We start from the raw sequence: 12,806 nt of genomic DNA on the forward strand, positions 1-12,806 counted from the left end.
GGTGAGGGCGAGGCGAGGCGCGGGAGTCGAGGGCCCGCAGCCCAGGGCGGCCGGCCCGGCCCAGGCTCCCCGCGCGGCCCCGCCGTCCCTCCCAGCGGCCGGGCGGCCTCCCCGCCCCCGGGGCCCGGGCCCGAGCCCGCAGAGCCCGCGGCGCCGGGGGAAGGAGTTTCCGGCGGACTCGGCGCGGAGAGCTTCCTGTCCCCCTGCCGCACCGGCCCACGCTGCCGCTCGGGACACGGCTCGCCCGGAGCCCCACACCGTCGCCGGCGACACCCCGGCCCCATGCAGTCCCGGCTCCTGCTGCTCGGGACGCCCGGCAGCCCCGGCGGCGCGGCCGCTCGGCGCGTGCGGCTGCTCCTGCGGCAGGTGGTGCGCGGCCGGCCGGGCGGCGACGGGCGGCCGGAGGTCAGACTGCTGCACGCCGGGGCGGGGGCCGAGACAGGTAACCCGGGCTCCCCGCGTCCGGTGTGGCTCCCCCGCGCTCCGTGCGGAGCTCCGCGCGCCCCCGCCTCGCCCTGCCCGCTGCCGGGGAGGAGCGCGGCGCGGGGAGCCCTGACGCGGAGGGTCCAGGCTCGCCGCGCGGCTCTCTGCTGGGTAGCGCCGGGGAGCTGCACGCTCCTGGCCTCATTCCGTGGCCCCAGGGGTCTGCGCGAGGGTTTTGACGGCTTGGAATGGTGCTTTCTCCTCCCGCACGGCTGCTTTCACCCCCGCTCCCTCCCCCACCCCCGGCTCCGACCTGATGACTTGATCACAGTAGTTCACGCAGAAGTTAGAGCAGCAGCCCGCAGAGGTAGTTGAAAGCCAAACTTGACCTTGCTCTCTGAGTCTCAAGGGCCTGGAAGCCGATTTGTCCCATGTTCCAGCCAGGGCTGGTTCGGCAAAGAACCCATCGTTCACGGTGTTTTACATGCATCCCTGAGCCTTTTCAAGTTTTACAGGAGTTTCCTTTCTCACAGGTTCACCTTCTCTTAGAGCTGAACATTACAACTCTAGCTCACCCCCGTGACGCGGCAATTGAGGTCGCTGAGACCGAGGGAACAGTGGATTGCCGGGGATCACACAGCTAACTAGGGACTGCCTTGGAATTGCACGCTCTGATTTCTAAGCTCAGTAATTTTTGGCTCTCTCTGAACTTGATTTAGGGATCTCTCGCGTGTTGAAGTTAGAGCATTTGTTCTGGTTAAAGGAAGGCATGTATATTGTTGCTGCTCTTGATTGGAAAGTGATTCTAGGCAAGATTTTGTCAGTTACTGTGGTTTAGAATAATGAAGGTTTTTACCACGAAATTGTAGGTTTTATTGTTCCTCTTGTTTTCCTAGTTTTCTGAGCTCCAAATAATTCTTGCCAGGAAATGAGGGAGTTTAAGTCCCATACATTTCATTCATTCACTGAACACATTTTTTTTTCCTGTTATGTCACATTTCGCCCCTTATCCATTATTATGACTTCTAGAGTATTTGTTTATTCCTTTACTTTTTATTCCTTGAGTTTTTGTTTGTTTGTTGCTCCTTTGTCTTAGAAGGCAAAGGTCAAGGGTAGGAGTGTAGCATAATCTGCAACTTGGGTTTGGAGTTAGTGTGGGTTGCAGTCCATTTCTGCACTGTCTAGATTTGGAGATTTGAGGGTAGGTTACATAATCTTGTGACCAGGTTTCTTAACTATAAAATGAGGATAAGGAGAGTATATCTAATGGGGTTGTTGTGAGGATTTAATTAGTTAATACAATCCTTGGCACATATTAATGTTCAATAAAGTAAGCTTCTTTATTATTCTTAGTATATGTATTTTCAGCTATTTGAGAGTTATTCTGTTTCCTGGGCTTTAGAAGAACTGAACCAGTTCCTTGTAGGTTGAGAACTATCAGAACTATCTGGGTATGCAGACAGAACTGAGTCAATTCATGTGAACTTCCTAAAAGAGAAAAAAAATGTTCTTTGTATATGAATAATACATGTTGGTTATAAAAACATTAGAAATCCATGTGGGTGTGAATTTTTAAAGTCTGTATTTATATAGGTACTAGAGGCCCAGTGCACAAAATTCCCCTCAGCCCAGCCTTCACCCTCTCCAATCTGGGACCCCTTGGGGGATGTCCAACTGCCGGTTTAGGCCCGATCCCCAGGGCCTAAACCGGCAGTCGGACATCCCTCTCACAATCCTGGACCACTGGCTCCTAATTGCTCACCTGCCTGCCTGCCTGGTTGCCCCCAACTGCCCCCCTCGCTGGCCTGGTTGCCCCATGCAACCTGCTTGTTCAGTCATTTGGTCCTAACCTCCCTGCCAGCCTGGTCGTAGGCAGCCATCTTGTGAGGGTGTGAGGGTTAATTTGCATATTACCTCTTTATTATATAGGATTGGTGATTACTTGTAAATGTCCTCAAAATTTGTGTTATGTCGGTAAATCAATGTATAAGCTTTGCTTCAAATGTGAGAGACATGGACACATTACATACAACATATTAACTTAAATTCAGTCTTTGACTCTGGCATATGCATGAGGACTATGGATAAATGCAGCTGGGAACTCACCAGAAATCTGGACTCAAGGACATCTCTGATCCAGTTAAACAGGAGGCAAACTCTTGGCTACCCTGGGCCATGATGATGGCCATCAAGGTTGGAATGTCCCATTTTAAATCAGAAGTCATACATAGACAAATGTAAAACCACAAAAAGCAGTGTGCCTTAATGAATTACAATTTAGGTTGGAAAGATGTTCTCAGGAGCACTCACACAAGTGAACAGTAACTCGTTACCTCCTCTCTGCATAGAATTGACCCTGCTTTCTAAAATGTAGTTTGGAAAAAGAGCAACAAGGTACATAAAACAATAAATGCAAGTTATATGCTGTTCTTATTTTGTCTGTACTGTATGCCTATCTTATCAACACTTTATATCTAATAAGCATTCAGTGACTTATTCTGTTAAAGTTCATACAGAGAAGGAGCAGGAGAGGCTGGAATTGTCTTGTTGGCTTTCAAGATAGGAGCTTTATAAAGCCTAGTGAGCAGAAGGAAGAGGGGGTCATTTATGTTAAGAAAAAAAAAAATCCCCAAGCCCACAGTTTTTTATCCCTGCCTGTCAGATAGTCTTAGTCTCCATAATTTGTAAATTCTTTGTATTTCTTTACTTCATAGTAGTATTGTATTTTGGTTTTAGGAACAAAGAGGTTAACAAGGAGGTTAGCTACTACAGAGTTTTCAATACAAATTATTGTAGTGTTTTCACAGATGGAGCCTAGCAAGTTGGTTCAGTAGGACTCTGATGTTGAATATGTTCAGATATACCATAGCTCAAAATCAAATGATAAACTTGGAAACATAACTTTATAAATCCATCGTGACATATATAGCGCTGTCCTTAACACCATTACTATTATAGGAATTCACTTTTATCTTTATGATTTTTGTGTATGAAGTAATTTTTTAATAAAAATATTTATTTTTTAAAAAAGAAATCTATGTTCATTGTAGAAGAGCAAAAAATACAGACAAATCCCCTAAAACATAATCTTCCCATACAAACTCATAATTGTCAACTTTTTGGTGTTAATCCTATCAGATTTTATAATATATATTATTTATTTTTTTAATGCAAACACATATTTCTTTTTTTAAATTGGGAGTCATTTGTGTTTTATAATTTATTCTGACTTAGCCTATTACAAACATATTAACCCTTTGCACTCGCTTGCTTTTTTCAAAGAGCTGCTACCGATGCTAACTGTGTCGAGTCACACTCGACATCCGAGTGCAAAAGGTTAACATAGTGATAAATATTGTTATACATGATTATTTTAAACTAGAGGCCTATTGCACAAAGATTCGTGCAATAGGCCTTCCTTCCCTTGACTGCCGGCACTGGTTTTCCTCTGGCACCTGGGACCCGGGCCGCAGCAGAGTCAAGCCTTCAGCCGTCAGCCTTCAGGCTTGGCTCTGGCCGCAGCAGAGCCAAGCCTTCAGCCTTCAGTGGAGCCTTCAGTCTTCAGTCTTCACTCCATGCCTGCTTATGCAAATTAACCTGCCATTTTGCTGGGTTAATTTGCATACTCCTGATTGGCTGGGGGCGTTGCGGAGGTACGGTCAATTTACATCTTTCTCTTTTATTAGTGTAGATAGGCATTAAGTTCATATATTTACCTATATAATATATATTTTACCCATTTTCCATTCTTGGATATTCAGGTTGTCTATTTTTAAATATATAAAGAGTGCAATAAATATCTATCAGCATTTTGGTGATTTTTTTTTTTTTTTTATATATTTTTATTGATTTTTTACAGAGAGGAATTGAAAGGGATAGAGAGATAGAAACATTGATGAGAGAGAAACATCAATCAGCTGCCTACTGCACACCTCCCACTGGAGATGTGCCCGCAACCAAGGTACGTGCCCTTGACCGGAATCGAACCTGGGACCCTTCAGTCCGCAGGCTGACGCTCTATCCACTGAGCCAAACCGGTTTCGGCGCATTTTGGTGATTTTTAAGATTATATTCTTCGGGTACAATAGAACTGATGATTTTGGGGTTGGGAAATACAGAACTGGGGCTTCAACTGAGAAATATGGTATTAAGGGAAAAACTATATAATGGTTCAGGCCTTGAACTAGGTGTTAACTTTGGGAAATTATTAACTACTTTGAACCTGCAGCAGGCTAGTTTGACCCTGAGAACATTGTGATCCTATTGCGTATTAAAGAATTTAGCAATAAAATTCCAGAACAATTATAACTTAATCGTTGGGAAGACCTAGTCAACCACGGGTGCTTCCCTTCCCCCTGGGAATATTCTGCAGTATCTGAAGACATTTTTAGTTGTCATAACCAGGATAAAGAGGGTGTTACTAGTATCTAGTGGGTAAAGGCCAGGGATGCTGCTAAACATTTTACAATGCACAGGACAGCCCTCACAATTATCTTGCCCCATATGTCAATAATACTGCTGTTGAGAAACCCTGAACCAAAGCAACTTGTTTGTCAGAGCTACAAGTCATGAATTATGAGCTCATTTGATAGTTTTGAATATCCTAAAGTATGTATATTCTGTAATTTATAATTTTGAGTGGATTAGGAGCATTAAAAGCACATTTTAGATGGGCTACCACAGATGTATCTGAGATATGTAACTGATAAAAGTGTTTTTGAGACTGGTAAAGATCTTAACAATGTAACAACTTTAAAATATCTAAGGAAAATATACAGATTTCTCATGGGTTAGCTAACAATGAAATAAAAACTATCAGTCATAAAAATTAAGAATTATTAGTCACCAACAATATTAAATAAAATTCTGACAATGCTATGTACTGAAAAATTTGTTATTGATTAAACATTGATGAAAGATTAAAATCTTTTTGGTATTCAACCCATGTTGATGGCCACAAAGGAAAATAGAGTTTTAGATGAAATACTTAGTAAAATTTTATATGGACAAAAAGTTATTCACTCTAAAATAATCCTATCTAATAAAAGGGTAATATGCAAATTAATTGTCACTCCATCACAAAGATGGCAGTGCCCATAGCCACAAGATGGCGGCACCCACTCCTCTTAGCCCCGCCAGAGTCCCCCAGTCCAGGGGGGGTGGCTGCTGAGAGCAGGCAGCGTGAGCGGCCTGGCAGAATGCTTGCTTCATTGCTGCGCCCAGCTTGGGCCGGCCCCCCAGAGCCAGAGCGGACACGGACAGGGATGGGGGCCGGCCCGCAGCCTCCACGGCTGAGCACAGGCCCGGAGAGGAGACGGCGGGCCCGCCTCCCACGGAATCGGCGCAGGTCCCTCCCACCTCCTGCGGAATCGGCACGGGTCCCTCCCACCTGCAGAAGCGGCGCAGGTCCCTCCCACAGTCAGTGTGGGAAATCTTTTACCACTAGTGAAGGCCTCTGTTGTCATCAGAGACTTCACAATGGAGAAAGACCTTGTGAATGCAGTCAGTGTGGGAAATATTTTCCCTATAAGAGTAGCCTGCAGAATCGGCGCGGGTCCCTCCCACCTCCTGCGGAATCGGCCCAGGTCCCTCCCGGCTCCTGCAGAATCGGCACAGGTCCCTCCCAGCTCCCGTGGAAGCAGTGAGGTTCCTGGTGGCGTGCTGTGGTTCCCGCCGGCTCCCGCGGAAGCGGCGGGCGGCCTACTGCGCGTGATATCGCACGATGGGCTACTAGTGCTTTAATAAAATGTACTGTATAAAAATTGGTAGTGGAATCCTTTGGCTTAATTTTTTTCTGAAAGCTAATTACTTGATGAAAATTTATGAATGTTAATATTATTCTGATTACAATGTTTGTTTTCAGAATATCCACAGGGGAAAATGTCCTATATTGCTCTTTGAGCATTTATCTTCTTTGTAAAATAGGAATAGTTACATTTGCTTTGCCTGCCTTTACCTTATAAAAAACTAGAGGCCCGGTGCACAAAATTCGCACACTCTGGGGGGAGGGTGGGGAAGGTCCCTCATCCCGGATTATGAGAGGGGGCAGACCAGGCCGAGGGACCCCACCCGTGCACGATCAGGGCCAGGGAGGGACACGGGAAGTTGGCCAGCCAGGGAGAGACCACAAGAGGGCTCCAGGGTGTGTCCAGCCCGTCTCGCTCAGTCCCTATTGGCCAGACCTCAGCAGCAAGCTAACCTACCATTTGGAGTTTTGCCCCCTGGTGGTCAGTGCACATCACAGCGACTGGTCGACCGGTCGACTGTCTGCCCCCTGGTGGTCAGTGCACGTCACAGCGACTAATCAACCAGTCGACTGCCAGCCCCCTGGTGGTCAGTGCACGTCATAGCGAGTGGTTTAGCAGCCTTAGCATATTATTAGCATACTAGAGGCCCAGTGCACGAAATTCGTGCACGGCGGGGGGTTGTCCCTCAGCCCAGCCTGTACCCTCTCCAATCTGGGACTCCTCGAGGGATGTCCGACTGCCCTGGGATCGGGCCTAAACGGGCAGTCGGACATCCCTCTCATAATCCAGGACTGCTGTCTCCCAACTGCTTGCCTGCCTGCCTTCCTGATTGCCCCTAACTGCTTCTGCCTGCCAGCCTGATCACCCCCTAATCACTCCCATGCCAGCCTGTTTGCCCCCAACTTCCCTCCTCTGCTGGCCTGGTCACCCCTAACTGCCCTCTCCTGCAGGGTTGATCACCTCCAACTGCCCTTCCTTGCAGGCCTGATCCCTCTCAACTGCCCTCCCTTGCAAGCCTGGTCCCTCTCAACTGCCCTCCCTTGCAGGCAGGGTGCCTCCCAACTACCCTCCCTTGCAGGCTGGGTGCCTCCCAACTGCCCTCTCCTGCTGGCCATCTTGTGGTGGCCATCTTGTGTCCACATGGGGGCAGGATCTTTGACCACATGGGGGCAGCTATATTGTGTGTTGCAGTGATGATCAATCTGCATAGTTCTCTTTTATTAGATAGGATAGAGGCCTGGTACAGGGGTGGGGGCCAGCTGGTTTGCCCTGAAGGGCGTCCCTGATCAAGGTGGGGTTCCCTTGGGGCGTGGGGCGGCCTGAGCTAGGGGCCTGTGGTGGTTTGCAGGTGGGCCACGCCCCCTGGGATGCAAGCGGAGACCCTGGTATCTGGAATTTATTTTCCTTCTACAACTGAAACTTTGTAGCCTGGAGCAGAGCCAAGCCTGGGGCTCCCTCCGAGGCCCGAATCCATTTGTGTTGGGGTTATAATTGAAACTTTGTTGCCTTGAGTGGGTGGGCCCGGCCAGGGTGTGCGGAAAGCTTTGCTACCCCTGTTGCTGGCGGCAACCCTGGCCTGCTCTCTCAAGCTCCATTCTGCCGCCATTTGTTTGAATTTGTTTACCTTCTATAATTGAAACTTTGTAGCTTGAGTGGAGGCTTAGGCCTGCAATGGCTGGCAGAAAGCTTGGCTTCCTCTGTTACCTAGGGAACCTTGCTCTCTGTGGCTGTAGCCATCTTGGTTTGGGTTAATTTGCATACTCGCTCTGATTGGATGGTGGGTGTGGCTTGTGGGCATGGCTTGTGGGTGTGTCGGAGGTATGGTCAATTTGCATATTTGTCTATTATTAGATTAGATTATGCTTTGATTGGTTGACCAGACAACCAGACATGTAGCATATTAGGTGTTTATTATATAGGATGATTAGCTAGCAATCATTTGATTTTAAGTGACAGATATGTGCACAGAAAAATGCATTGTTTGGTTCACAAAGGTGGTGGGTCCAATGGCTTTAGACCAGGCTAGATGCAGGATGTCAAATAGCTTAGGGCTTGGGCTCTCTCTGCTTTCCCCATGGTCTTCCTGCATTTCATTCTCCACTTATAAGATCTACTGTTTTTGTTCTGCTCGTTTAAATGTCTAGCAGGCTTTTTTCAAGTGGTAGCAGTGATAGCCTTTCGGACCAAGACTTTCATTGTCCTTACAATTCACAGTGTCAGAAGAAGAGAGAACTTTTTTTCCTGTGAGCTCTGACAAAAATCCTGGAGAGAACTTTTATGGGCCACGTTCATGTGCCCATCTCTAAAATGTGGCCTGAGGGTGGAATGTTCTTGTGCAGGGTACTTACTTTTGGAGTTTTAGGTTTAGGAATAAAGGTTGGGATGAGTGGTATAAACTCTACTCAAACCAAATGGGGTGGGTTCTCCACTGGAGGAAAGATTCTGTCAGAAGAAAGGGGAAAGCTCTGGCCGGTTTCGCTAAGTGGTTAGAGTGCCAGCCTGAGGACCAATGGGTCCGGGTTCGGTTTCCAGTCAAGGGTGTGCAGGCCTGATCCCAGTCTGGGTCCAGGTGTGTTCAGGAAGTAACTGATTGATCTGTCTCACAACTATGTTCCTCTCTCTTTCTCTCTCTCTCTCTCTCTCTCTCTCTCTCTCTCTCTCTCTCTCTCTCTCTCCTCTTTCCTCCCTTCCACTCTCTCTAAATATCAATGGGGAAAAAAATCCTTGGATGAGGATTAATAAAAAAAATAAGTTAACAAAAAAAAAAAGAAAGAAAGAGGAAAGAATATCAGGTATGTAAAACAAAACAGCTGTTTATTAAAATTACCTAAAATCAAGTGAATAATGTCTAAATGGGTTTGGTGGAGATTAAGTGTTACATAAAAGATTCTATTAATTATCTTGTATATAGAAATTTTTCTATAAACCTTTAGATAAATCCTCTTAAATTAGAATTATTGTATGTGATAAAATCAAGCCTTGTTATTTTAAATGTGGTCTTAAATTTCATTTGGAAGGTTTTATCTTTTGGATTCTTTTCATTTTTTTTTTTTTTTTAAGTCCTCAAGGAGTGAGGATATTTTTTCCATTGAATTTTTTTTTTTTTTAGAGAGAGTGGAAGGGGGGTGGTGTTGTGGGGGATAGAGAGAGAGAGAGAAACATCGATATGAGAAAGACACATTGATTGGTTGCCTCCCACATGCACCCACACCGGGGCGGAGATTGGATTTTCAACCCAGGTATGTGCCCTTGACCGAAATCAACCAAGACCTCTGGTGCACAGGCTGACGCTGTAACCACTGAGACATGCCACCCAGGGCTAGAGTCTTTTCAGTGTTTTTAATTCTCAAGTACATATGCTTCATGCCTGAATAAAATATATAATTTAATTTATTGTTAGTAGTGTTTATGTGACAGTGTGTATACTGTACAGCAAGCATGTAAAACTCAAAGGCTAATGGGCCAAATAAACAAGGTTTAAGTTTATGTGGGTCACAAAAGAACAAAAGCTTCAATTTTCATAGAAACGTAGGTTTATTTCAATAGAGACACGCTGAATACAAAGGGCTGAAATAAATGAGAAATCGTTAACATATTAATATTTTTCTTGAACATTAACTTACCAGACACTGAGTAACTGCACAAATTAGTAAGCATAACGCAAATGAACCTATTTTTTTGGTTCTCCGAAAGCAAAATATTTCCTGTTGCATACACCAAACAAGTCAGTCCAAGACTAATGATGTGGCAATCGGCTGCTAAAATATTCGCTGTTAGTATTAGTGGAGAGAAATGGTGCACCTGTGTGTAAGGCATGTAAGGGAAATGAATGCAACACAATTATAGTAATCAGTCATTAGCGAACGTTGTAGTTCATTATTAATTATGTATAACAGGATATTGTAAAAATTAAGTTACAAAATTTTTATTTTTTTATTATTTTTTGTGTCTGTTTACATATTTTATTATTTTTTAATATTTCAAGAAAAATGATCTTAATATTACATGCAATAAACCTTATTATCTCAAGAAAAACAATTTTAAATATAATGTTAAGTGCAATAAATACCAATTATTCAAGAAAAACAATCTTAAATATATTACATGCAATAAACATTAATATTTCAAGAATAAACGGATTGTAAGTATAATAATATTTCCAAAACTCTACTAACATAGTATGATATCACAAAAGTTGTAGGAAATATTAAAAATCTGCAAATAACAGGATTACTTCTATTATATTCTAAAACTAGAGGCCCAGTGCACGAAATTCGTGCACTGGGAGGGGTGTCCCTCAGCCCAGCCTGCACCCTCTCCAATCTGGGACCCCTCGGGGGATGTCCAACTGCCGGTTATTGGGCCTAAACCGGCAGTCAGACATCCCTCTCACAATCCGGGACTGTTGGCTCCCAACTGCTCACCTGCCTGCCTGCTTGCCTGCCTGCCTGATTGCCCCTAACCGCTTCTACCTGCCAGCCTGATCGCCCCCTAATCACTCCTCTGCCAGCCTGATCGACACCTAACTGCTCCCCTGCTGACCCGATCGCCCTTAACTGCCCTCCTCTGCCAGCCTGGTTGCCCCTAACTGCCCTCCCCTGCTGGCCTGGTTGTCCCTAACTGCCCTCCCCTGCCGATCCGGTCGCCCCCAACTGCCCTGCCCTGCCCTGCCGGCCCAGTCATCCCCAACTGCCCTCCCCTGCTGGCCTGTTCGCCCCCAACTGCCCTCCCTTGCTGGCCATCTTGTGGTGGCCATCTTGTGATGACATGGGGGTGGCCATCTTGTGACCACATGGGCATGGCCATCTTGTGACCACATGGGAGCAGACATCATGTGACCACATGGGGGTGACCATCTTGTGCGAGGGCTTGATGGTCAATTAGCATATCACCTCTTCATTATATAGGATATTGTTTTTCTCTGGCTCTATTTTTGTTCAGTTTATGTTTTTCATTATATTTCACAAATGAGTGAGATCATGTGATATTTATCTTTCTCCAGCTGGCTTATTTCACTTAGCATGATACTCTCCAGTATCTAGGTTGCAGGTTCCATCCTCTCATGAGGAAGGCAACCAATCAATGTATCTCTAACATTGATGTCCCCCCTCCCCCCTCTCCATGAGGATTAACAAATAAACAAAACCAAAAAGAATGGCTTCAAGATTTCTGGTTTGAGTAACTGGAAGGATTACATTGCCATTAGCAGAACTGTGGAATATTGTGTGGATGGAGCACATTTTGTGGTAAGATCAGAAGTTCAGTTTTTTGTTTTATTTTCAGAGAGGAAGGGAGAGGGAGAGAGAGATATAAACATCAGTGATGAAAGAGTCATCGATCGGTTGCCTCCTGCACACCCCCCATTGGGGATTGAGCCCACAACCTGGATATGTGACCCGACTGGAATCAAACCACGAGCTCTGGGTTCATAGGTCGACGCTCAGCCATTGAGCCATGCTGGCCGGCTAGACAGTTTTGAATGTTAAGTCTAAGTTGACTATTAGGTATCTCATTGTCTGTTGGTGTGGATGTTTGGAGTTCTGTGGTCTGGGTTAGAGATATAAACTTGGAATCAGCAATATATATTAGTTGCACTTAAAAGCATAAGACTGGGTGAACACATCAAGGAGAAGTTATAGATAACAAAGAAAAGAGGCTAGAACTGGGCCTGTGCACCCAATGTTAAGAAATTGAGAAGAGGAAGAGAAAGCAAAGATGACTTGAGAAGTCAGAATGAGAATCATTGATTGGCTGCCTCTTGAACTGAAAATAGAGGAGATGAGGGAGCAAGGAGGAGAAGGAAAGGGCATGGAGAGTGAGGTGGAATATCCTATTGTGAGTCTTGACAGGAGACAGGGCCCTGAGTCCACTCGAGAAATCACAGGGACCTGCCGCTTGGCAGCGAGGCTGTGGACAGTAACTTAGGTTTGGCTAATTAAATGCCCCTACCCATGACTGAATCATGAGGGAGTTACACAGAGGCTGCTGGAGCAGTTCGCTTATGGCAGTGTTCTTATAAGAAGCTAGAGGCCCGGTGCACGAAATTCGTGCACGGAGGGGGGTTGTCCCTTAGCCCAGCCTGTACCCTCTCCAACCTGGGACCCCTTGAGGGATGTCCGACTGCCTGTTTAGGCTCGATCCTGGTGGGATCGGGCCTAAACGGGCAGTCGGACATCCCTCTCACAATCCAGGACTGCTGGCTCCCAACTGCTTGCCTGCCTGCCTTCCTGATTGCCCCTAACCACTTCTGCCTGCCAGCCTGATCACCCCCTAACCACTCTGCTGCCAGCCTGTTTGCCCCCAACTTCCCTCCTCTGCCAGCCTGGTCACCCCTAACTGCCCTCTCCTGCAGGGTTGATCACCTCCAGCTGCCCTCCCTTGCAGGCTTGGTCCCTCACAACTGCCCTCCCTTGCAGGCTGGGTGCCTCCCAACTGCCCTCTCCTGCTGGCCATCTTGTGGTGGCCATCTTGTGTCCACATGGGGGCAGCTATATTGTGTGTTGCAGTGATGATCAATCTGCATAGTACTCTTTTATTAGATAGGATAGAGGCCTGGTACAGGGGTGGGGGCCAGCTGGTTTGCCCTGAAGGGTGTCCCAGATCAGGTGGGGGTTCCCTTGGGGTGTGGGGCGGCCT

The 12,806-nt window shown here is 46.3% G+C and overlaps 1 protein-coding gene across 1 annotated transcript in view; it reads left to right on the forward strand.

Annotated features, from left to right (window-relative positions):
* The first annotated feature begins 233 nt into the window (after positions 1 to 233).
* VWA8 (von Willebrand factor A domain containing 8) overlaps positions 234 to 12,806 on the forward strand; it is a 402,578-nt gene continuing 390,005 nt past the window's right edge. Inside the window, exon 1 of the mRNA XM_054719826.1 lies at positions 234 to 442. Coding sequence (XP_054575801.1) covers positions 283 to 442 — 160 coding nt within the window. The 5' untranslated portion in view covers positions 234 to 282. The remainder of the gene's footprint in view (positions 443 to 12,806) is intronic.

Source organism: Eptesicus fuscus, chromosome 8 (genome assembly GCF_027574615.1).
Source record: "Eptesicus fuscus isolate TK198812 chromosome 8, DD_ASM_mEF_20220401, whole genome shotgun sequence".
Taxonomy (NCBI): Eukaryota; Metazoa; Chordata; class Mammalia; order Chiroptera; family Vespertilionidae; genus Eptesicus; species Eptesicus fuscus.